This window comes from Dysidea avara, chromosome 8 (genome assembly GCF_963678975.1).
Source record: "Dysidea avara chromosome 8, odDysAvar1.4, whole genome shotgun sequence".
NCBI classification, from domain to species: Eukaryota; Metazoa; Porifera; class Demospongiae; order Dictyoceratida; family Dysideidae; genus Dysidea; species Dysidea avara.
Window position 1 is genome coordinate 26276160 of NC_089279.1, and position 26944 is coordinate 26303103.

The 26944-nt window shown below is 38.4% G+C and overlaps 1 protein-coding gene and 1 long non-coding RNA gene across 5 annotated transcripts in view; one reads left to right on the forward strand and one right to left on the reverse strand.

Annotated features, from left to right (window-relative positions):
• The window catches only part of LOC136262773 (NACHT, LRR and PYD domains-containing protein 3-like), an 18801-nt gene extending 18178 nt beyond the window's left edge, over window positions 1-623 (reverse strand). Inside the window, exon 1 of the mRNA XM_066057171.1 lies at window positions 516-623. Coding sequence (XP_065913243.1) covers window position 516 — 1 coding nt within the window. The 5' untranslated portion in view covers window positions 517-623. The remainder of the gene's footprint in view (window positions 1-515) is intronic.
• LOC136262778 (uncharacterized) overlaps window positions 1-13255 on the forward strand; it is a 14596-nt gene extending 1341 nt beyond the window's left edge. The window contains exons 2-7 of one of the 4 annotated variants that reach the window (XR_010704334.1): window positions 10723-10968; window positions 11053-11182; window positions 11244-11690; window positions 12678-12752; window positions 12835-12997; window positions 13047-13255. This is a non-coding gene — a long non-coding RNA (uncharacterized lncRNA). Of the gene's footprint in view, window positions 1-10722; window positions 11183-11243; window positions 11691-12677; window positions 12753-12834; window positions 12998-13046 lie in introns of all 4 variants that reach the window. The other 3 variants (XR_010704333.1, XR_010704332.1, XR_010704335.1) reach the window with 3 other exon arrangements.
• The last annotated feature ends 13689 nt before the right edge of the window (window positions 13256-26944 follow it).

Consider the following 26944-nt stretch of genomic DNA (forward strand, 5'->3'; position numbering starts at 1 on the left):
TGGTTTTTAAGGAGCATGCCTCTTTTACCCCCCTGGTAATGTCTGCCTCTGGTGGTCTGGCTCATGAGGCTTCTGTTTTTTATCAACGCTTGGCTCATCAACTTTCAAACAAGTGGGGCGATGATTACTCTGTTGTCATGGGGTGGTTAAGGTGCTGTCTATCTTTTTCTCTCTTGCGGTCCTCCATACAATGCATCCGCGGAGCCCGCTCATCCATCGGTCACTATGTTAAGACTCCCCCAATTGTGGAGCTGATTCGGGCAGAGTCTCAGTTTGCCGTGGACTAAGAAAGTCCCGGTTTGTCCAGCACAGGCCATTTATGTGCTGGGGGTGGTAGGCAAGGGCAGTCCATCAAGCCCGGGTAAAAAAAAAAAAAAAAAAAAAAAAAGGTTATAGCAATCGATTATATCTTTCATCCGTTACGATGTTTACCGTGTTGTGACATGTCACGGTAAATTAGCTATAATTATGAGGTTCTAAGTGTACAAAGAGAACCCGGTACAAAGAGAACTTACTCAGCGTAGTCCAAGCTGGATCAATATCGTATCTCGCCCAATGTTGATGCTCTTAATTTACCTCGCTGAGAACTCAATCCTTCTGAATCAGTGTTGATGTTTTTAAAGGGAGAAACCCGTGTAGGGGCATGTGACCAGATCGTCACCGAAGCTTACGTAATAGCTATTTTTAGATCGTGACGATGCACGAAAGATGATTTAGCTATCATAAAAGGAATGGCTCAATCACAATAACAGGTTACTACAAGGTATTACTTCAGTTTTAAGTTTAATATTAACACGATGGCACACACCGCTAAGAGCGAGGCGGGAAGACAAGCTGAAAGAATTTTTTTACTCATCAGAAGAGCTGGAGAAAAAAGTAGATCAACTAGGTGGGGACTATTCTACGGAACGGAACGGAACGGAACGGAATGATGGACTAAACCACGGAACGGAACGCTTTCTCAAATTGAAGCTTGCAACTTACCATTGCTGAAACTTCCCTTATAAGTTAGCAGTGGCATCTCCAGTGGGTGATTAAACATAAGATAAAAAGAATTAACGGATTGATTGTGGGTTTTTGTTGGTTGTCATTAGTAACGAAGTATTATTGTGGGATGAGCTGTATCAGTGATGTTCATCCATACGGAAGGGAACTTTATGTGAGCTGTTTTTCTTATTTAGACTTTAGAAAACAGTCTGGGCCGGTCTTTCAAGTCATAAGTCAGTGTATAAATAAAGCAAGCAGGAAGATACTGGTAACAGGAAAGAGCCAGCTGAATTAAAACTTGAAGAATTTTGTGCAGTGTGTGAGGAGCAAATATTTTGGCAGACCGCAAGGAGGGTATATTCTGCAAACATCACTGAAGTGTATGCATGGAGTTATTTATATATTAACAGCTGGTGCAATGGACTAATGCCGTATTCAATAGTGAGCTGATTTTATCTGTTGCACAATTCAAGGATGTGTCTGACTGCTAGCCTTGAATCAGGCTAAATGCCAAAACTCCAAGATCAGCCAAATCTCTATTATAAGCCGCATGTGTAACCATGCCCGTAGCCACCAGGCAAACGTGATTTGGACCAGGATGTGTGTGTAATTTCAATGTATCTAGTCAGACCTGAAATGGAACACTCACATTAATTACATGCCACCTAAGAATCCTAGGATTTCTTAAGTGTAACATTTCACATGCTTCACTTCAAACAAAACAGGTTAAATTTGTTCGTCTATTTTCAAGTGATTCCCAGTCCAGCTGGTCCATGAAATTACAATGGGATCACATGTATTTGTTACAGTGCGGGCTGTCCTGTGTTGGATCTATATACTCTAGAGTTGAGATTTCAAGGTAGACTCACTGCCAATGTACTGACACTAGTACTGTTGTAGCATGTTTAAGTGGAGGACAAATGAAATAGTAATGCTAGATTATTTATGTATACAAATTTTTCATAATGAAATTGATATCCCATTTTGATTTGTACTTCCACTTTGCAACGTATTCAAGAACAAGAAGCTACCACACTTAATCTCCAACCACTGTCATTAACTAACCAAGATCTCACTAGTCTGTAATTCACCTTACTGTAGTGATTTTATTGATTCATCTGTATGTTTTCTTCATTTTCCTTTGAAGTTGTACCAAGAGTTCATAATAAGGTGGAGAGTGTCTAACTTGAACGCATTCACCAAACACCCTGCTTAAAGTAACACCTCGGCCTTATTTCAGAACAAAGGCTTTACCTTCTTCAGCAACACTAATCAACAGTTTTCTATCCCCCAGTAAAGGTGTTGATTTGATGAAAGGTGAACTTTACGCAGGGTGTTTGTACAGGCCATACTGAGAGTTAGACACTCTCCCCCATACAAATCAGTATTACGAACTCTTGGTTGTACAGTATAGGTAAACAAAGATAAGTTTCTCTCCCATCTTATTCTAGGATTTCTATTGACAAGGAAAATTCAATTATTTGCATACAGGCTCAAAATTGAGAAAATATAAAGAAAGTGAATTAATATTAATATTATACAGTCAGTTTGCTTTTGGATATTTAATGCCTCCAACCACAACAAAAATTCGATGAATCCATGCATCTCATCACTGGTCGTCTGAACATTCTGAAAGTGATACCTCACTCAATCAACCATATATTCTGTTTATTACACTGAATAAAGTCATGATTACCTAAACAATCACTTAATTAATGTTTTATAATTATCCTATTCCATTTTCCTGGAGGTTCCACCGATAAAATGCAATTTCAGCAATGATAGCAGCTAGCCAAGCTGCAAGTTGATTCAGAAAGCATTCCATTCTGTAAAATAGACCCCATCCAGAATTCAACTCAGTACTCAGGCTGAGATATCTGACAATAGTCCACTACTCTGTTAATGAATCATTGATGTTCACACAATATAGCCTCCTTGAGGTATATATCTGAATGTTTGCTCCTCACACACTGCACAAAATTCCTTTAGATTCTGCTTAGACTGAGTTGATTCAGCTTGTCACCATACTTGTTTCCTTTGTAGTGTAGCTATACACATACTGATTTATGCCGATTAGAAAGGCTGGGCCTCAGACTGTACATTCTAAAGTCAAGTAAGTAAAAATAACTCACATACTAGTAAAAACAAGTCATGCATTAAGTTCCCTACTTGATATATCCGAAGATGAACACACTGAGTCAGCTATTCCCACAATTAGTACTTCGTTACTAATGACAACCAACAAGAACCCACAATCGATCCTTAAATTCGTTTTATCTTTCTTGGGGTACGTTTGATTACCTGCTGGAAGTGCCACTGATAACTTGTACAGCAATGGTAAGCTGCAAGCTTCAATCTGAGAAAGCATTCCGTTCCGCAGTTTAGTCCATCATTCCGTTCCGTTCCGTTCCGTTCCGTAGAATAGTCCCCACCGATCAACTAGCAGAACTTGTGAAGAAGAGTAAACATTTCATACTGTAGTGTAACTGTATTAAACGCGCACGAAAATAGACTAGCTACCAGTAAATTAGCCGGACTCAGTTGGTAGCTTATCCCTGAGTCATCTGTGCTATCAAGACACGGTAGTGTTTTGTGCGGCCCAAGAAGCCGGCGCGCAACACCCGTGAGTAATACTGACAGGAAGAAAGAAAACGAAATTTTCGCACCTCCGTAGCTCTGTGCTGCCTTCATGAAACAAGTCAAGTTTTGCTGGGGACACTCCCTCCAACTTCAGCACTCCACATTCCAAATTTGAGTGCAATCGCTTCAAGCGTTCCCGAGATATGCAACTTCAATAACTGGCTTAGTTTCTTCGTTTTTTCTTCTTATTTTTCTTCCTCTTTTCGCACACTTACAAAAACTGCTATACAACGCGAACGCCATATCCGATTTCCTTGCAATTTGGCACACAGAAGGGGGATATAAAGGCGCATCTCTGTACCAAATTTGGCTGGAATACGATAAACAGGCAAAGAGGTATGAGCGATTATTCACGAAAAATAACACCAATATGTTGTCACGCCTACAGGGTAAACCGCGTATGAGAAGAAGCTGAAAATCGGTGGGTGAATGGGTTAACTAGTGAACCTCAAACCTTTTGTGGTTTGAAAGAAATCGAGCTAAAAACCAGGAAGATACAATGAAAAAAACAACAGTGTGTAACAATTACGCAATCGGGATTAGCTAATAAAAACAAAAAAAACGACTGCTTGCCACGCCTACCAGTTAAACCGCTTGGGCTAAGGCTTTGAAAATCGCTGTACAGGTGGAGTTATCATCTTAGAAAGGCTCTTCAATGGTGTAAAAGAATCAGACTTAAAGCCACGGAGTTATAACACGAAATCCAACTTGGTGCAGCAAGTGCGAGATCGAGATACTCTAATAGAGCAGTCATCCTAATAGAGCAGTCACCCTGAAGAGAATTCAAGAGATCAGCTAGAAACAAGTAACCTGCATAGAGATCAACTACAAACAAGTCACCCTGTAGAGAGATCAGCTACAAACAATTCACCCAGTAAAGAGATCAGCTAGAAGAAATTACCTTGTAGGGAGTTCATACAACTATGGAAAGAGATAGTTCAGCTACAAGAAACCACCATGTAGAGAGTTCAGCTACAAACAAATCGCCCTGTAGAGAGATCAATAGAAGAAGTTACCTTGTAGAGAGTTCAGCTAAAAAGAAACTATCATGTAGAGAGCTCAGCTGCAAACAAATCTCCTGCAGAGAGTTCAGCTACAAACAAATCTCCCTGTAGAAAGATCAGCTAGAAGAAGTCACCTTGTAGAGAGTTCAGTTACAAAGAAACCACCATGTAGAGAGTTCAGCTACAAACTAGTGACCTTGTAGAGACATCAGCTAGAAGAAGCTACCTTGTAGAGAGTTCAGCTACAAACAAATCACCCTGTAGAAAGATCAGCTAGAAGAAGTCACCTTGTAGAGAGTTCAGTTACTAAGAAACCACCATGTAGAGAGTTCAGCTACAAACTAGTGACCTTGTAGAGACATCAGCTAGAAGAAGTCACCTTGTGGAGAGTTCAGCTACAAAGAAACCATTCTGAAAAGAGCTCAGCTACCTGTACAGAAATCAGCTACAAACAAATCACCCTGCAATGTAGAAAGATCAGCTAGAAGGAGTTACCTTGTAGAACGAAGAAACCATCATGTAGAGAATTCAGCTACAAACTAGTGACCCTGTAGAGACATCAGCTTGAAGAAGTTACCTTGTAGAGAGTTCAGCTACAAACAAATCACCCTGTAGAAAGATCAGCTAGAAGAAGTCACCTTGTAGAGAGTTCAGTTACTAAGAAACCACCATGTAGAGAGTTCAGCTACAAACTAGTGACCTTGTAGAGACATCAGCTAGAAGAAGCTACCTTGTAGAGAGTTCAGCTACAAACAAATCACCCTGTAGAAAGATCAGCTAGAAGAAGTCACCTTGTAGAGAGTTCAGTTACTAAGAAACCACCATGTAGAGAATTCAGCTACAAACTAGTGACCCTGTAGAGACATCAGCTTGAAGAAGTTACCTTGTAGAGAGTTCAGCTACAAAGAAACCATTCTGTACAGAGCTCAGCAGCTAACAAACCACCAATATACAGAATTCAGCTACAAACAAATCACCCTGTAGAGAGATCAGGTGGAAGAAGTTATCTTGTAGATAGTTCAGCTACAAACAAATCACCATGTAGAGAGATCAGCTAGAAGAAGTGACCTTGTAGAGAGTTCAGCTACAAAGAAACCATTCTTTAAAGAGCTCAGCTGCAAACAAATTACCTGTACAGAATTCAGCTACAAACAAATCACCCTATAGAAAGATCAGCTAGAAGAAGTTACCTTGTAGAGAGTTCAGTTACAAAGAAACCACCATGTAGAGAATTCAACTACAAACTAGTGACCCTGTAGAGAGATCAGCTAGAAGAAGTTATCTTGTAGATAGTTCAGCTACAAATAAATCACCCTGTAGAGAGATCAGCTAGAAGAAGTTACCTTGTAGAGAGTTCAGCTACTGTAACAAAGAAACCATCATGTAGAGAGTTCAGCTGCAAACAAATCACCTGTAGAGAGTTCAGCTACAAACAAATCTCTCTGCAGAGAGATCAGCTAGAAGAAGTTTCCTTGTAGAGAGTTCTGCTACAAACAAATCACCCTGTAGAGAGATCAGCTAGAAGAAGTGACCTTGTAGAGAGTTCAGCTACAAAGAAACCATTCTATAAAGATCACCCTGTAGAGAGATCAGCTAGAAGAAGTTACCTTGTAGAGAGTTCAGTTACAAAGAAACCACCATGTAGAGAATTCAACTACAATCCAGTGACCCTGTAGAGAGATCAGGTAGAAGAAGTTATCTTGTAGATAGTTCAGCTACAAACAAATCACCCTGTAGAGAGATCAACTAGAAGAAGTTACCTTGTAGAGAGTTCAGCTACAAAGAAACCATCATGTAGAAAGTTCAGCTACAAACAAATCTCCCTGCAGAGAGATCAGCTAGAAGAAGTTTCCTTGTAGAGAGTTCAGCTACAAACAAATCAGATCAGCTAGAAGAAGTCACCTTGTAGAGAGTTCAGCTACAAAGAAACCATTCTTTAAAGAGCTCAGCTGCAAACAAATTACCTGTACAGAATTCAGCTACAAACGAATCACCCTGTAGAAAGATCAGCTAGAAGAAGTTACCTTGTAGAGAGTTCAGTTACAAAGAAACCACCATGTAGAGAATTCAACTACAAACTAGTGACCCTGTAGAGAGATCAGCTAGAAGAAGTTATCTTGTAGATATTTCAGCTACAAATAAATCACCCTGTAGAGAGATCAGCTAGAAGAAGTTACCTTGTAGAGAGTTCAGCTACTGTAACAAAGAAACCATCATGTAGAGAGTTCAGCTGCAAACAAATCACCTGTAGAGAGTTCAGCTACAAACAAATCTCTCTGCAGAGAGATCAGCTAGAAGAAGTTTCCTTGTAGAGAGTTCTGCTACAAACAAATCACCCTGTAGAGAGATCAGCTAGAAGAAGTGACCTTGTAGAGAGTTCAGCTACAAAGAAACCATTCTATAAAGAGCTCAGCTGCAAACAAATTATCTGTACAGAATTCAGCTACAAACAAATCACCCAGTAGAAAGATCAGCTAGAAGAAGTTACCTTGTAGAGAGTTCAGTTACAAAGAAACCACCATGTAGAGAATTCAACTACAAACTAGTGACCCTGTAGATAGATCAGCTAGAAGAAGTTATCTTGTAGATAGTTCAGCTACAAATAAATCACCCTGTAGAGAGATCAGCTAGAAGAAGTTACCTTGTAGAGAGTTCAGCTACAAAGAAACCATCATGTAGAGAGTTCAGCTACAAACAAATCTCCCTGCAGAGAGATCAGCTAGAAGAAGTTTCCTTGTAGAGAGTTCTGCTACAAACAAATCACCCTGTAGAGAGATCAGCTAGAAGAAGTTACCTTGTAGAGAGTTCAGTTACAAAGAAACCACCATGTAGAGAATTCAACTACAATCCAGTGACCCTGTAGAGAGATCAGGTAGAAGAAGTTATCTTGTAGATAGTTCAGCTACAAACAAATCACCCTGTAGAGAGATCAACTAGAAGAAGTTACCTTGTAGAGAGTTCAGCTACAAAGAAACCATCATGTAGAAAGTTCAGCTACAAACAAATCTCCCTGCAGAGAGATCAGCTAGAAGAAGTTTCCTTGTAGAGAGTTCAGCTACAAACAAATCAGATCAGCTAGAAGAAGTCACCTTGTAGAGAGTTCAGCTACAAAGAAACCATTCTTTAAAGAGCTCAGCTGCAAACAAATTACCTGTACAGAATTCAGCTACAAACGAATCACCCTGTAGAAAGATCAGCTAGAAGAAGTTACCTTGTAGAGAGTTCAGTTACAAAGAAACCACCATGTAGAGAATTCAACTACAAACTAGTGACCCTGTAGAGAGATCAGCTAGAAGAAGTTATCTTGTAGATATTTCAGCTACAAATAAATCACCCTGTAGAGAGATCAGCTAGAAGAAGTTACCTTGTAGAGAGTTCAGCTACTGTAACAAAGAAACCATCATGTAGAGAGTTCAGCTGCAAACAAATCACCTGTAGAGAGTTCAGCTACAAACAAATCTCTCTGCAGAGAGATCAGCTAGAAGAAGTTTCCTTGTAGAGAGTTCTGCTACAAACAAATCACCCTGTAGAGAGATCAGCTAGAAGAAGTGACCTTGTAGAGAGTTCAGCTACAAAGAAACCATTCTATAAAGAGCTCAGCTGCAAACAAATTATCTGTACAGAATTCAGCTACAAACAAATCACCCAGTAGAAAGATCAGCTAGAAGAAGTTACCTTGTAGAGAGTTCAGTTACAAAGAAACCACCATGTAGAGAATTCAACTACAAACTAGTGACCCTGTAGATAGATCAGCTAGAAGAAGTTATCTTGTAGATAGTTCAGCTACAAATAAATCACCCTGTAGAGAGATCAGCTAGAAGAAGTTACCTTGTAGAGAGTTCAGCTACAAAGAAACCATCATGTAGAGAGTTCAGCTACAAACAAATCTCCCTGCAGAGAGATCAGCTAGAAGAAGTTTCCTTGTAGAGAGTTCAGTTACAAAGAAACCACCATGTAGAGAATTCAACTACAATCCAGTGACCCTGTAGAGAGATCAGGTAGAAGAAGTTATCTTGTAGATAGTTCAGCTACAAACAAATCACCCTGTAGAGAGATCAACTAGAAGAAGTTACCTTGTAGAGAGTTCAGCTACAAAGAAACCATCATGTAGAAAGTTCAGCTACAAACAAATCTCCCTGCAGAGAGATCAGCTAGAAGAAGTTTCCTTGTAGAGAGTTCAGCTACAAACAAATCAGATCAGCTAGAAGAAGTCACCTTGTAGAGAGTTCAGTTACAAAGAAACCATCATGTATAGAGTTCAGCTATAAACTAGTGACCTTGTAGAGACATCAGCTAGAAGAAGTTACCTTGTAGAGAGTTCAGCTACAAAGAAACCATTCTGTAAAGAGCTCAGCTGCAAACAAATCACCTATATACGGAATTCAGCTACCAACAAATCACCCTGTAGAGAGATCAGGTAGAAAAAGTTATCTTGTAGATAGTTCAGCTACAAACAAATCACTCTGTAGAGAGATCAGCTAGAAGAAGTTACCTTGTAGAGAGTTCAGCTACAAAGAATCCATCATGTAGAGAAGTAAGGTGCAAACAAATCATCTGTAGAGAGTTCAGCTACAAACAAATCACCCTGTAGAACGATCAGCTAGAAGAAGTCACCTTGGTTGGAGTTCAGTTACAAAGAAACCACCATGTAGAGAGTTCAGCTACAAACTAGTGACCCTGTAGAAAGATCAGCTAGAAGAAATTACCTTGTAGAGAGTTCAGTTACAAAGAAACCACCATGTAGAGAATTCAGCTACAAACAAATCACCCTGTAGAGAGATCAGCTAGAAGAAGTTATCTTGTAGAGAGTTCAGCTACAAAGAAACTATTCTGTAAAGAGCTCAGCTGCAAACACATCACCTGTACAGAATTCAGCTACAAACAAATCACCCTGTAGAAAGATCAGGTAGAAGAAGTTACCTTGTAGATAATTCAGCTACAAACAAATCACCCTGTAGAGAGATCAGCTAGAAGAAGTTACCTTGTAGATCATTCAGCTACAAAAAATTCACCCTGCAGAGAGAGCAGCTAGAAGAAGTCACCTTGTAGAGTGTTCAGTTACAAAGAAACCTCCATGGAGAGTTCTGTGATAAATATATGTATTATATATAAAATTATACATTTACTGATAAAATCAGAAATATTTAAAATATATTTGCTTCATCTTTTCTCCTTCCTGTGGCAAAGAAACAAAGATAGGTTAAAAAAGTCCCAAAGCTGGCCATACAAATACAAAAAGAAGTGAAATCTAATCCAAAACAGCCAAGCTGTAAAAAAAGAGTGCGGCCCCCAAAAAGGCTATATGGTGAAAAAAGATGTGAAATCCAAGGTGGCGGCCAAGAAATAGCTGTGATGGTAGGTTAATGGTAAAAATTTTAATAACGACAATTCAGGTGTATTTTGTGCCAAGACCAAGCAGCACAAAAATTCATCTGAATTGTCGTTATTAAAATTTTTACCACTAACCTACCATCACAGCCATTTCTTGGCCGCCACCCTGGATTTCACATCTTTTTTCACCATAGCCTTTTTGAAGGCTGTACTCTTTTTTTACAGCTTGGCTGTTTTGGATTAGATAATAATTTTTTTCCCAATTATTTAGTCAGGGAAGGAAGGCTGTTTTTCAGCTGTGCCCTGAGAAGACAATAAAATACAAGATACAGTACACATACATACACAAAAGAAAAATTAGCTACATCGCACAATACAATTTTTTGAATTCATCGAAAGTTCAGTGCTTTAAGTAAATTATTCCGAATGGCTGTGCCTCTAGATGCCAGTGACTGCTTACCATAATTAGTCCTCACACTAGGAACAAACAATCTGTACATTTCTACCAGAGCGACCAATGACATCCACAGCATGAGAGAAAATTCCATATAAATAAGGAGGAGAGATCTTATTAACAATTCTAAAAACCTGTAATGCTGAAAAGTACGCCTTTCAGTTGGAGTTAATTGCAAGTTAAAATTATTGGAAGAAGGCAATGATGAAGTAATTTTAGAATGAATTTACTTCATGATGCTGACTGCTCTATTAGGGAGTTAGGGTATACCTGAATGTATAAAACTCACTTTTATTGTTGTTATAGGGTGCTGGTGTGAGTATTTCTACAGGAAGAAAGTGATGATGATGTATGATGGGACTGGTTGTCATTGTTTGTTGTAGTTCCTGATTTTTGCAGTAGCATGGAGTCATGGACACCAAGTTGGAGTCTGGTCCTGGTGTGTGGGAGTTGAATGCCCACAAACAGAAGAGGAGTTGCCAACAAGATCACTTCAACTACAAAAGCCATATTCCTTCACCAACTCACATACTGCTAGTCAAGGCGCAACAAGTGTGTATCTGTATAGCATGCCGTATATTTCTCTGCCCTGCTTTAAGTTTAAAAAGAGTGTGTGTGTTTGTTTGCTGAAAATAGAATTGGATATTGGTATCGTGTGCACCCGTATGACAGTTGCTGTCATTAAGCCTTACAAGAAGGAATTCTGAAAGGAGTGGTTAGTCAGAATACTATTGGATTACACAAACAAAGTGGACTTCCTAAAAAGGTGCCTACATGCCCTACACATACTGTGTACACTTGCACATTTTACAAGTATAATTCTTTAGCTTTGTTTGAACTTCATGGGAACAGCAATCTGGAGAAGTGGGAAAAATGTGATCATGAGTACTTAAAAGATTACAGGTGTTCATTTGGGCTGTGTAACCATCTAACTGGTCACAAATGTGATGATCCTAAATCTAAGGGAAATTTGAAAGATACCATATTCATTTTGGAGAAATCCTACCAGTGGTTAAACAGCAATAACACACCATGTCATGTGCATGTCACATTCTTCAAATAACATACGCTGGAGACCAGCTATCAACACACGGCTGTACCAGATCTTTGTTTGGTGTATGGTTCAAGTCTTACTGTAACACCGGCTGCAGATATACCTCTAGTAGCTATGTGTTATCCACTAGACAATCTGACTTATTTGAGGATATTTGCTAAATGTGATTATGTGACCCGATTGCTTACTAAGAAGCTGTCACTACCTTCAAACTTCGCAGGTACTGTAGCTACCACAAGGAAATGTGTTGTTTTTAATAACATATAACGTGATATTTGTGACCGGCTGAGCAAAAACCGGCTATTTTTGCACATTCCTCGAATTCCATTTTATTGCATCTCTGTAATCTATAGTAACAAAAGAGTGGACAGCCAAAGCTTTAGCCTTTGAAAGATTTTCTTACTCTGCATGAACAAGTGAATCCATTGGTGTATAGGTTTAGCTTAATTTCAGTTCATATGAATGCGATTAAAATGCGTGTAAATTTTTCATGTAGCATGTGTATTTTTACACAGTGTCAGTGGTATTTCCCTATTGGTAGGGTACAGATAGGGCACAGCTAGGGCACTGTATATGTTACTGAAAGCAGGGGCATTCCCCCCAGAAAATGTTTGAAATTCAACAGCTGCAAAATAGTATCTGAGGCCATTTAAGCTACAAAAAACATGCTTTTAGATTCTTCATGAAGTAGCCAGTTTATGTATAGCTATAATTAACCTGTTCAGATTGCACAGTAACACTAAAAACATTAGAAAAAGACAACATTACACCTATAGCTGACAGTGAATCTTACAAGGATCTATAGATATGAACTACAAGAACCGGCACTAGGAAGCACGTCCTTATCAATATCACCAACAAGGATTGTGCTCAATTGATGGGCATAAATTAAAATCATCATAATTATTGGCTTCGTCACAGCTAAATGCTAATAATTTGATGTATAGAATAACTAGTTTCACTTGTTAGATAATGCAATGACCCATGAAAAGTCCAACAGTTGGTGGTTGTGGGTTTAGTAGTCTTCAGTTTGGTAGAGCACTATAGCAGGGCCTAGGCCCTACAAAGTGATGCTGTAGATACACCACTGCCCAGTGTATTTCAATATGGTTTTATGGCAAAATAGAATTTTGCAAAAACGGTCAGTTTTTGCTCAGCAGGTAACATTTGTAGGAAGTTAGCTAACATAACTCATAACTCCGAAAAGGTCAGAGGGTGAAGGTAGCTAGACAGTGGTACTGATAGTGATATGGAAGGTTGTCTTTTCTCTTACTTGAAACGAGTAAGTGGGTGTGTATACAGTGTGTTATAAATAAACCTCAAGCAGAATATAATATCCATGATTATCATACTTATCCCACCAGCTAAGGTTCTCAGTTGAAGGAGAGGTTGAGTCATTTAATGCTGAACCGATAGTGGTGTGGTTGAAACACAAGGACAAAAGTATGGTGAAGATATTTATCCAGTTCCAAGGCCACTATGGGGAGCCTACCCTTTCTATCAGTTTTGATCCACACAAGTAACAATGTTAGTTACTTTGTGACATGAATGATGTTGTGATACTTGTCCACTGAAGGTACTGAATATAGTCTACAATATGATCCCTTCACCAGAACTTGGTCTAACACTGAATGTGTTCTGGAAGACGTTGATCAGTTAGCTATTAAGATGGAACAAATTGAGGCACAGCTGACTGAACCTGTACACTAACTACAATACAATTACTTGTATATACTGTCATTTTTGTATATTGAGTACTATTAACCCAATGCATTGAAGGTACCAGTTATGATAATCACATTAGGGAATATTAGCATGGGATCTAATCTGATCGAGCAGTCAACATGTTTCAGTTTACAAATCACATTGCAATGTTTAGCTCACATCAACTCACAGCACTAACCACCAAATTGTTTAGGGTTGCCTATGTTATATTATTTTAGCAATACATTTACATGACACCAACTCAACTAGTCACTGTTTCACCTTGTGATAGAACAGCAGATGAAGCCAAGGAAGCTGCAGAAAGACCTCTGATCATCTAATGTTATTGTTTATTTTTTAAATCTGTTGATTGCAATGCACACTAAAGGCAAAACCATTAATGTTTCAATAAACACATTGTCCAAAAGCACAAAAAAATGAATTAAAATTGAAAATATGCACTCTGACACAGTCTGTCACACATAACATGTGCATGAATATAATACAACAATGAACAATTGCATTATCTGATGCTGTAAATAGTCCTAATCAGTAAAATGTCAACTCTACTGTCTACACAAAGTACAGTCAATAATGGTTTATTGATGCTAAAGAATTAGTATAATCACTGCGATTTGTAACAGTTAGTGTAAAAACTGTATCATAATTACCTTAGCTGATCATTTTACTAGTGTGTACAAAATACACATGTATTTTGTACACACAGTAACAAAAAGTATCAGTGCATGACTGTATTAATTAATTACTTATTCCCAGAAATTATACTTAACAATGGAATATGTTTATAGTAAAAGTCATTAATAAGGCCATATAATTTAGGAATGAATTGGTTATTATGACTTTAAATGTGAGGTAGCTTAATTAATGAATTCATGAATTCAGAGTAACTATTTTTTATACACTTAGTACACACACGTATACGTGTATAATAAGTTTGGACATGTTTGTAGACATGAAGTGTGATGGCCACTTCACTTCTCAGTAATTGATGTAGTTTATGAGGCATGTATTCGGACATAATTTTATGGCATACCTAGCGCCTTTCTTTCTTTTCAAGTAGTATGTGTAGGTATGCCTATTATTACAAAAAGTAAGGACAAAAAGTAAATTTACTTTTGATTAGGGATCATAGAAATACAAAGAGAAAAGTCGCCTACACCTGCAGATATAGTAGTGGACATTTAATCATGACTGAATTAGGGATTAAATGTGTAGGCAACCTCCCTTGTTTCACTTTTTATTTCTATGATCTACCGTTGGACTTAATTCCCATTCACTTGTATTTTTATACATACCATAACATCTTTTTCCAAATGTAACACTTATTTCACACCTTTGCAATTGTTTACTGTATACCTCTGTGTATTCAGTATTAACAATTTCTAACACAGTGAGATCACAAATCTGTTTTTGAACCTGACATTTACGTTTGCTTGGTTAATTGTGATGATGTATCAATAAGAGATTTTGCCGATTATCTGATTAGCCGATATTGAAATTTACTGACTACCAATCCAATATTTTGTAAAGTTACCATTGTAAAACTTTTTTGCATTATTTTTTAATGAAAACAGACAGTATCAGTAAAATTAATTGGCTAACATTTACCAATACCAATAGTGCTGAAATTTGGTTGATAAACTGATTTCCGACTGCTTACCAATTAATCAGTGTATCACTAGTTGATTGCCTTGAACAGTATTGACTAATCGACTATATATCCCACACAGAACATGTCTGTATTAATTGTGTTGTTAATGAACTTCATCACATGCCAACCGAATATGATGACAACATCACTGCTAAGATGTATGTCTTCCAGTTTGTTAACTTTTACTCCTCCATCTTTTACATTGCTTTCTTCAAGGGAAAGTGAGTCTATTGTGTGTGTAGTTTGTGTACGTGTATGTTAGTTCACTTGTGTGTAATATTGTGGCTTTGTCCTTGATTTCATTGTTGACAGTGCGTAAAGAAAACTTTCCCAAATAAAACAGGAACCTTCCTTTATTTACTTTGTATATAATGTGCAATGATTACAAGAGTGTATTCTGTTAAATAGTTTCACTGGTTGCCCTGGAGATTCTCGACATATTGGATCCCTTCGTTTGGATGAGGATGATAGTATCTATATGAACAATGTTATTCATCATTTTGTTATAGTACAGTACTTATGGATGTTTGCTGGAGTTGACCATTCAACTATTAGTGGTGATGTTGAGTAAACAGATTCTCAACAATTGTGTGGAGCTGGGAGTACCGTAAGTCACAAGACACAAAGAACTCACCTGAGGCAAAAGTGTACCCTGCAATATGTGTGCTGTACACAAATTAGGCAAGCATTTTTGGGCCTGTTTGGGCCTGGTTTAAATGTTATTGTCAAGAACAGACTGAAGAGGATGTGTTTACTCGATGGGAAAAGAATCACGAACTGCCACCATTGTCAGACCATGAATTGTTTGTAGAATATCTTGAGTTGGATAAGAACATGTTGATACTTTCTTGTATTGCACATAATATGATGTTGTACTGTTTATTGTTTTCTAGTGGTACAGTTTGGTTTCATTACCATCTTTGTTGTTGCATTCCCACTGGCTCCGCTGTTTTCCTGGCTAAACAACATTGTTGAGATAAGACTGGATGTCTTCAAGTTCGTTAGTGTGCTGCATCAATCTATCACTGATCATGCACAGGATATTGGTGAGCAGATTGTGTCTAGAAATGTTTATTTCCTAATCAACTGTCGCTTTATTGTTTCATTTCCATCCAGGTGTATGATACACTATTTTGGACATTGTTGCTAGACTAGCAGTTGTTACTAATGTGAGTAAGTCATGTTGGTATGTTCATCCTTTGTACATATATGCTCTTCCTATTGGCAGGCCTTCCTTATCATAGTCACTGCTCAGTTTATTCCTCTACTAGTGTACTCATACCATGATCCAGCCCCTGATATAAGAAAGGTATCACCAGCCTATAGAAATCATAATCTACAGAAAAGTCTTGGGGGGATATGTAGAGTACACCCTTTCTCCAATTGATATTCAAGTGATGATTAATGATAGTAACAAGTCATTTCCACTGCCATCTGTCTTAGCTTTGAATCGGTACAGTGGCACAGATGATGCAAGCGACTTTTATTTCCAACCTTATCATGTGGAGGTTGATTGTTTTATGAATGCATCTCATTGAGATCATCCAGCTAATGCTACCATTGTGTTCGAAACTGTGGGACAAGTAATGAAGTGAGAATGGTTTACTTAAGGGAAAGTGCATGGGACAGGTTTACTGCTCAAAATCACACTGGTAATGCTAGAGAATGAGAAATACCAATTCTGTATAAATGGGAGTTATCCATACAGGTTAGTGTTTTGTACTTTATTGGTTAAGTGTTTGTGGGTGTAAGTTGCTTTGCAAAGGAATATGTGGTGAAACCTTGGTTACCTCCATCTTATATAGTATGTCTGACAGATAACAGCATCTTGGGATCATGCATTACCAATTTACTATGCATTAATCTGTATACTATGGATAATGCTACTATCCATATTATAGGATTTTAAAACATTTATATCTGCTTTAGAGTGTTTGGTTCTTTGTATTGTGTTTATAAACTGTAGTTTACTGGTGACTTTGTAAGTGATTTTTAGAGCTGTATGTGATAATTGTTTGCATTTTTCATGCACTGAATCAATTCAGTAAAATAAAGCACAGCCTTTAAAATGGCATCTGTACTTATTAAACCAGGCACACGGCCAAATTCCTAAAATAGGTTTGGGAAAATTGTGTATCTGTATGTCTGGTCACATGCCGCCCACATACCCATGTGAGGAAGTTTCAAGACTACATTAACAAGAAGAATACTTTCTATAAAAGCTATTTACTGGCTTAAACCATTTTCATTGTTATTTGATTGGGTTCTGAAAATGTTAAAGGAGCTTTTTCTAAGTGCTGTATGGATATTTTACAAGCAAAAATATGTGAAGTCTGTAATTAGTATTATTTACCAGCATTGGTACCTGCTCTATGTGCAGGGACCACACTAAATGACTAAACATCATGTACTAGGTTCCGAGTACTTAGAGGAGAGCATGGCAACTTCAGAGACTTCTACTGGATCAGTTGGACTGCCAGATTGTCCTTTGTTATTTGTTTTGAGGTACGTACAATGGAAATAATACCAGCATCATTACATGTACAGTCACACAGACGTCATGCAGTATTGTACTTTTTGTATTTGTACTGACATTGTGTTATACTTTGCTTTTCCTCTAGCATGTCATCTTCACATTTTCCTCAATCTTGGCTTTCCTTGTTCCTGATGTTCCTGCGTCAATGCAGAATGAGATAAAGAAGGAGAAGCTACTTACCTATGAGACTGTACATGCCAAGCTTGCTGCAACGTCACCTACTCACACATACCCAATGTCATAATTGTAATCACCAAAATAATTATGTAAGCCACAACCAAATGCAAACTGGCTAATAATATCTGATCTTGACCCCCTAATTTAAGCATCAGACCCTCACACAAAGTAATACCAAAATCATTGTAATCATGCAAATATGCTTTCAACAAGAAGCTCTGAATTGTAACATAAACAAAATAACTCCGAATTGTATTCTGCTGTTATTCTTAGTTGGGTACACTTATTCTCTTAGATTTAAGGAATTCGAAGGTATGGATTTCACATCTTTTTTCACCATAGTATTTTTGGGGGCTGCACTCTTTTTTTATAGCTTGGCTGTTTTTGGATTAAATACTATCGTAACTAGACTTTTTAATGGTTACTTGAGATCATAAGTTTTAATACTTAACATACATATGTACATTGGTGGAACCCCACACTTGTATTGGACAATGTCTGCAAGGAAGATGTATTAGAGCAGACAATCACTCTATTACAACATCTAATAAAACAGACAATCACTCTATTAGAGCTGTCGCTTTTACATTTCTTTCAAAACTTTGAGTAGTTGCTGAATTTACTTGCAATATTATAGTGAAATCATAAAAACTGTTTTCTAAACTATGGAAATTTTCCTAGGGGCAAGCCCCCATACCTCATTAATAACATCCATATATTCTATATGCTTCTGTGTAAGCTTTATTGTCAAAGCTGCTCCCTCCCCCCTCTTTGGCCTACTTCATTGCCATTGTATATGTATTAGACCACTGTATTATAATCAATGATGTGCTGTGAATACAAGCATTTATACTGTACCTTAACTATAAACTTAAGATTCCAGTCTAGTAAGCACCACACTTGAAACATTAACAATTGAACTAGCACTGTGACTGTTGTCATGTTACAACTATAAACATGCAACACCCAATGGTTCTAAAAGCTACTATTGCTGGCGTATGTAGGCTTCATATGAGTATACCATGTACTGCACCTTAACACTGTCATAAAAGACCATTATTATACAAAGTTGGTTGTTTGTACAATGACACTGCATGTAATGTATGTAGCTAGTCTAAACTACACATTCAAGTGCATCACTTGCACAAGAAATGTTCAGCTTGAAGATGAACAAAGATTGTGTGATGAATCTTGCTCCAGTTGAATAAGAACATCGTCTACAAATAAATATGAGAAGAGGACAAGCGAATGGATCACTAGCAATAGCTTTAAGTTCATGGCATTGTTAACACCAAACAACATACACCTGCTTAGATGCATGAACACTTTCAGCAATAGGTATTAGGGCTGAGCGATAATGAAATTTTCACTGTCCGAACGATATCAAGACACTGTTCATGATAGACGATAGTAAAACGATAGTGAAAATTCACCTATTTCTTATTAGTTTCCTTCAAAGAGAGTTGTAAGTAGGGATGTACCCATGCATGTATTTTACATAAGATATTAAACAGCCTTTTAGGCTGATTCTTGTTCCAAAAAGTTATTATTTTACAGTATTTTGCAGATATTTCTCCGTAGTTTACTTGTTAATTACTGTCCGATAGTAAATTTTCAAGCGATATAGGCCATACCGATAGTGATACAATTCCGATATGCACATACTATCCCCCAGCCCTAATAGGTATAGTCTGTTCTATATTACGAGTTGAATAACCATCAGTGATCAAAATAGCAATATGGAGATGTCCTGGTCTTAGTCCCATAGTACCATCTTGAGTACTCCTAAGTAGAATACTTAAAGCTGAAGCTGTGTTGGTATTTTCATCATAATACCGTAGGTTGTTTATGGCTGCTAGAAGAGTTGTCTTGTCAGTGTATGCACACATATTGAAGTGCAGACGAGTATCATTGCCAAAAAGTATTATTCCAACTAAACTTTCTTGTAAACCAATAGTAGACCACGGCCTATTATGCCCCAAATTTTATCAATTATGCTTTTGAGCATTGCTCAAAAATAAAGTCTATTATGCTTTCAACATCAAGGTTATGCTCTAGAGCTGGCTGTTTTATTAGAGTACATTAGTGTTCTCTGACTGTTCTATTAGAGTATCTCTATCTTCTTTCTGTGAAGTGTGAATAACCAACAAACAAATTGTTAGTTAAGTTATATTATGTGTTTTAAAAATGAAATGCACTAATAATACGTGCTGGGTGCTCATCTACCTTGTGTTAAAATTTCAACTTAATATCTTTAAGCATTCCTGAGATATGGCCAATTTTCTGTCCTGTACATTACAAACTTACTTTTATAGTAATGTATTGAGTAATGTGAGTGATTAAGGGTGACAAATTATTTTGTTTACCAATAATTCCATTCTTACCATCTAAAATACTTTAAATGACACTTCTGATAATTTATGAAATATTCTTGGTATATACTTTTCTGCAATTAAATGCTACAGGTATGTATCATTGCCTAAGAACTAATCACCCAATTTGTAAGTTGATTGTTGTCCCATGCATGTGAAATTACTACATGGTGTAATATAATCATCCATATGTGCTAAGAAAAAGAAGCTATGGGTATGAAACTTCACAGCAGGAAGGTTTAATGGTTACTTTATCTGAATGTGCAAAGAAATTAGTTTTAAAAAAGTGTTGAAATTTTCATTGGAGTTTTCCTAAAAAGTTTGCTTGTGTCCAAAAGGTAGGTTTTCCAAGATCCGGTCACATAATGTCAGTGATAATTTTGCTTTCTTTCAGGTGCATGCATTGTGCTTTTTAATTAACTTTTCAAATATCGTCCCTATTATGCTAGCATTATGCTTCATGCATTTGGTCACCTAATACACTTTAAATTATGCTGGCATAATCGGCCGGGTGCTAATCAATAGATATCCTACCATCTATGTCCCTTACAAAATGTATAATCATCTGAAGCCAATCTATGCCAATGCTTCCAGATGTGTCTATCATAAACATCAGGGCTGCACTCAAAATTTCACAATCTGTCGACAAAATTCAAATTAACGTAGCTATGCATATATATATCCACACAAAAACAGCCAAGCTGTGAAAAAATGGTGCGGCCTTAAAAATCTTGGGTGAAAAAAGTTGTGAAATCAAAGGTGGCGGCCAAGAAATGGCTGCAATGATGTTAATGCTAATAAATTTTAACAATGCACCCAGCCATTATTAAATTTTTTTAGCATTAACATCATTGCAGCCATTTCTTGGCTGCCACCTTTGATTTCACAACTTTTTTCACCCAGGCTTTTTAAGGCAGCACCATTTTTTCGCAGCTTGGCTGTTTTTGTGTGGATTTCACTCCTTTTTGTACTTTATAAGGCCCCAAAACCAGCCTATGGCTGACTTTGAGGTTTGTTTTTACTCACATTTCTTCTTTTCTATGTAGATACAATGATGATTATTGAAGACAGACTTATAAATGTATTTCATTGCATGATTTAATTCAATATTTGATCATATTATTGTAATACTCTAATAGAGTGCACATATTTTTGAGGACTTCTAATAGAACATACATAGAATGTTCTAGAACAATCTAGTACTTCTATTGGTAGATCTATGAAATTACAACAAACGTTTGATTATAAGCAGATTTCAACTAGAAATTTCATTTATAAAGCAAAAATTAAGTGAGGTGATCAGTCAAGGTAGCGGTGGTTCAGTGGTTAAGGATGCAGGTGTTAGGTATGGAGGTCCCTGGTTGGAACTCTGGTAAGTTTTTTTTTCTACATTTTTTGCACACCTTTTTTACCCCGTGGTGACTGCTCTATTAGAGTATCTCGATCCCGCGATTTTACACTTGCTTAGTTTTTGCCTTATAACTTTGTCGCTGTAACTCTGTTGCTATTCAAACTATCAAAAGGCACTGCTACGATGATCAGCCTATCTACACACCAATTTTCAAGTTATATTTCTATACTTGGTTTACCCTGTAGCCGTGACAGAAGTTTGATCTTTTTTTACGTGAATAAACGTCCATAACTCCTTGAATATTACTCAGATTTACAACAAACTTGGTACGTGAATCCACCGTTACACGTTCTTCATTTGTGCTAAAGATCGAGGCAATTAAGTTACACCTTTGCATTTTATAGCAATTTTTGCAAAGTGTGCGAAAATAAACCGAAACCCCCGTAGCCCCCCGTACGGCATAAGAAGAAAAAAACGAAGAAATTATAACGAAAGTTTGAACGCCCATATCTCGCAAATGGCTGTTGCGAATTTAATCAAATTTAATGTGTGGCGTACCCAGGGGCGGATCCAGGGGAGGGGGGGGGGGGGGGCTTTGGGGGCTGAAGCCCCCCCTCCCCTCATATTTAGGCTTTACTTGATCAATATGCTGAGTATTATAATGAAATTTTGTCTTAGCATAATTATATGATCGCTAATAATACAAATACTCATAAAACCACCTTATAAACATTTTCCCAAGGTATATTATCAGTGGATTTATGCTAAAGTTTATGCAACAAGGACCCGGATCAGCATTGGAGGTGTACAAGATCGAGATACTCTAATAGAGCAGTCAGCTAACTACTCTAATAGAACATTCACTGGAAACATGTAATTGGTTCTGTTATGGAATTTTTCCAAATCTACCTGCACCTATACATACAATGAAGTGCAATGGTCTGTTTAAAGGGCTTCATTCATCTACTTGTGTAGTTAATATGTATGACAATACTTAATTCAGGTACACAATTTCCATTGAAAATGCTCTCAGATTCAATCTTGTATTGTTCAAATTTCAAAATTTTCCACTTTCAACATATTATTATTCTAACATGCACCTATTCAGTGTTGTGCAATTGTGAGAGGGGTGCATCATGTACTTGGTTGCCTGTACCTACCCAAACTTTTCCATTAGCAAAATACTTCAGAGTCAGAGAGCCATACCTATAATCTAAAGGCAGTATATAAAATATCTACAGGCAGAAAATATTATGAATTTTATGTGGAAATGTCTCCAAATTGCAGTATTTAGCATCTATTTTTCAAAATTTTCCTGGGGGGGGCATGCCCCCAGACCCCCCTAGTTCGAAGCATGCTGGGAAGTGTGCTTCGCACACCTCTACCCAAGAGATTAGTACCTTGAGTTAGCCCCCCCTTTTATAAATCCTAGATCCGCCCCTGGTACCCTACCTGGGGGACAGCTATAATGCAAAAATGGTGCGCTTTGGAGAACGGGGCATGGAGCTATGCATGCGTGAAAAAGCTGTTTTCTTTCTTCCTGTAAATATACTCACGGTGTGGTCGCCGGTTTTCTTGGCCGCACGACACACTACCGTGTGTCTTGATATATAATGTGTTTACAGTAGCTGTATTTGTATTGCATGTACTATATTCAGGGGCGGATCCAGAGTTTGGAAAGAGGGGGGGCACCTTTCTGAAAAACAGTTGAAGACCAAAAAAACTTGCTGAAAACCAGTTGAAGACCAAAAAAAAAAAAAGGTCACGATAATAATAGCTAGTTATCCTTACCAACTATATCACGTCTGTTATGTAAAATAAAATCCTATTTATAGCTTCATAGGTTAGCACATATTTATCGAATCACGTATTGTGGTTGTTGGTGGTATTAAGTATTCAAGTCATCGAATTACATTTAATAGATGCTGGTAGTATCGCTATTAACTATATTTTTTGGCAGGTGGTCAGGTTGTTTAATCACGTGATCAGGTACACGTGATCCCCTCTCAACGCAGGTCGGTGACAAGCACGTAGCTGCTATTGCGTTTTCGAGCCTTTGTTGTAATCTGTATGGCTCGATGTAGGATTTTTGGCCCCTGCAGCTAACTCGAACCTATCTGGACGAGAGTTCCATAGCCCGTGCTGTGGAGAAGGATCTGACCTTTCACCTTATTCCTTGTTTATTAGGAGTAAGGGAGAATGTGGTGGAATTTGTAGAACGGGGTTGGGAGTGGTGGGGCACTTTTACGCACGACGAGTTGAAGTTCGATCACACGAGCCAACAAATGGCGCCTTCTGCATCACGTGCGTAACTGGCTGGAGGCATGCGTGATTCTTTTAGTGCTAACCACAGTTAAGCTATTAACTTCCATTTAGCACATATTTATCGAATCACGTATTGTGGTTGTTGGTGGTATTAAGTATTCAAGTCATCGAATTACATTTAGTAGATGCTGGTAGTATCGCTATTAACTATATTTTTTGGCAGGTGGTCAGGTTGTTTAATCACGTGATCAGGTGCACGTGATCCCCTCTCAACGCAGGTCGGTGACAAGCACGTAGCTGCTATTGCGTTTTCGAGCCTTTGTTGTAATCTGTATGGCTCGATGTAGGATTTTTGGCCCCTGCAGCTAACTCGAGCCTATCTGGACGAGAGTTCCATAGCCCAAAGAAAGCCCATAATGGGGTAGCAGGGGGTTCTAAGTGGCTAGTTGGAGTAGCTTAAACCTTGTCAAAAATGATCATCTTGTTTGAGCTTGGTTTTCCTATCGCCCAGATGAGGTCTTGTCGCCTTTGATAGGCACTGTTAAGCGTTAGCGCCATAGGGTTAGCACGTGTGTCTGCCTATTCATGGCTACCTGGCCACCCGGCTCTGTAAACCGTGCCAGCAGCGCAGTTTAGGAGCTGCAAATTGCTATTGGTTGTTGATACTGGCCGGTATAGAAAGGAATATATTTCAAAACGTTAAGTGAGTGATGTTGTATCAGTGCCATGCCCTGGTCTGGCGAGCAATCCGCTGTCAGCGGACTACCCCAGCTTCATCGATACTTAGCTGCGTGACACTACAGCCTTTGTTTGATTGAAGTTTTATGGTCATAGTTATGACTTATACTAAGACTGCTTGCTATAGGTGTGTCACCAGCGTGGTGCAAAGTTGGCAGTATCAATAGCCGTAGCTATAGCTTGTTATTAATCTATACTGTACGTGTATATGCAAGTGCGTTTTAGTGGCTGCATGGCCTGTTGGATTTTAGCACTGTAGTCATGTGATGACCTAGCTGATGTGCAGTTGCGCTCTGTCCCCAGTTCGCAGTGCAGTCATAGTGAGTAATATTGGCTCACCTATTTGTGCACTCTTGACACAATCATAATTGACGTGTTCCCCGTATCCGGAGAATTGAGGCACAGCCCAGTCTGATGTGTCTATGTGTCACTAATCTGATACTGCTTAGAGCAATCTCACATCTCTATTTATAGTGTAAGTATGTGTGTTAACCATGCCTGGTGTGATTTCAATAAACTAGTGCATGATACCGCTGGCATGTGGTAATGATCAAATACCTTAGTACAACTTTGTCTTGTTGCCTGAGGTAGTGCTACTAGATCTGGACTCACTCGGTTGCTTTGTTCGGTGGTCGCCATAGCTGTTATAGTGTGCTGCTTATCTGTCACATCCTGACTAGCTGGATGTAGAATAGTCTAGTCTGTTTTTTGTTTGTTTTTCTTTTTTTGATTGCTAGGAGTTCTAGTCAAGGTGTTCCCAGCAAGTGAACTGTACTAGTCGCAGCTGGTCATCTTGATTATTGGTTATTGATTTAGCTGATATGTGTGTACTGTACATGTGCTACTGAACATCGCTGCCACATCTAGCTACAGCAAATAATATAGTCTGGTGCTAATGCTCAAGTTGATGACTGACTACACTGTGCTGGTCACTTAGCAGGTATAGTCATATGCTCTCGGTGTAGCTGAAGCGTGCTTAGACTGTGGCCACAGCTGCTGCAAGTCCTGCCATTTAGTGGTAGTGATTAGCTGATGTGACACTGTACCATGCTACAAATGTAGCCGTCCTGTCATTCAGTTAAGTGCAGTAACTGATATGCTACTGTATCGGCAACTGAGTAGCCATTTTGTTTACTGCCATCGATGTTGTCATGTATAGCTGATACATATCTGTAGTGAACTGTGCTATACCACTGTATAACTGTCAAATATACTGCAAATGACACTGTCAGGTGCTATCGTTATAGCTGATGCAGGAACTAGGCCTTTATGATCAGTGTGGGTGAAGAGGAGTCTTTAGAGCACATGGTTGGACATGCTAAGTATGTAAGATTTTGCAGAGACCAAAGCCCAACCTCATGCGATTGCTATGGCCACTGTACTGCATTACTGACATAGTTGTCTCACCCACTGTGACTGATACTGAGTGATAGTGATGCAGTCAGGTGAGAAAGCTCATAGCTGCCCTGTGCTGTTACTATCTGTAAGATCTGTTGATGGTGCAGGTACAAATAACGCAACTAATGTGTAGCCGCAATCGTGATGTGGTCAGGATTATCTATCCTGGCATGGCTGTTACGTCTGCAGCTAATGCGTCAGGTGTTTTCAGTATGCAGTTGAAATTCCTGACACTTCTGCTGTACATTATTCGTAGCAATCTATCTGATGTGTGGATGTAGGATCATGACAAAGCCAGATGTCGCATCTACTACAATTGATGCAGTCAGATGTAACAATATACCTGATATATGTGATTGCACAGTGCTACTGATGTAGCTGTCGTGTCCACTGAAGCTGCAATTGATGTAGTGAGCATGTGTGGTTACACTGGTGATATTTCTGCTACCTCCATTGTAATTGATATAGTCTGATGCTAACAGTATAGACTGTACAGTGCTACTGGTGTAGCTGTCCTGATCATGATGCAGTCAGGTGATGATATAGCTGATATGTAGCTGCCCTGCTGAAGTTTCTACCACCTCCGCTGTGACATGTTCCTGTGTAACAATATAGCTGATGTGTGGCTGTTGCTACAGTGCATGGTAATAATGTATAGCAGTACTATGGCTGTCCCATTTTCGTTTTTTTTTTTTTTTTTTTTTTTTTACCATTGATGTAGTCAGAAGCTAGCAATATAATGACTGTACAGTGTTGTTGACGTAGCAACTACAGCTGATGCATGCAGTGTAGCTGTCGTGTAAATGTGTGATGACAAGAGGTCACGTTCACTGTGATTGATAGTCAGGTAGCTGATGTATGCATGATTGTACTGTGATACTACATAGTTATCACATTAATTTTACTAGAATTGATGTTGCATCATTCATGTTTGAGAGCTACCAATGTAGCCCATGTTTGAGTACTATGGATGTAGCCCACGTTTACTGATGTAGCTCATGGTTGAGTGCTATCGACATAGCTCACGTTTGAGTGTTACTGGCGTAGCTCATGTGTGATTGCTACTGACATCACTCATGTTTGAGAGCTGCCAACTTACCTCATCTGAGTGCTACTGACATAGCTCATGTATGGCTGCAACTAATGTAGTTCATGTCTGGTGCAGCTCGTGTTTGAGTGCTACCAGCTTACCTCATTTGAGTGCTACAGACTTACATAGCTCATGTCTGGGAGCTCCTGTCTGGGTACTATCAATATAGCT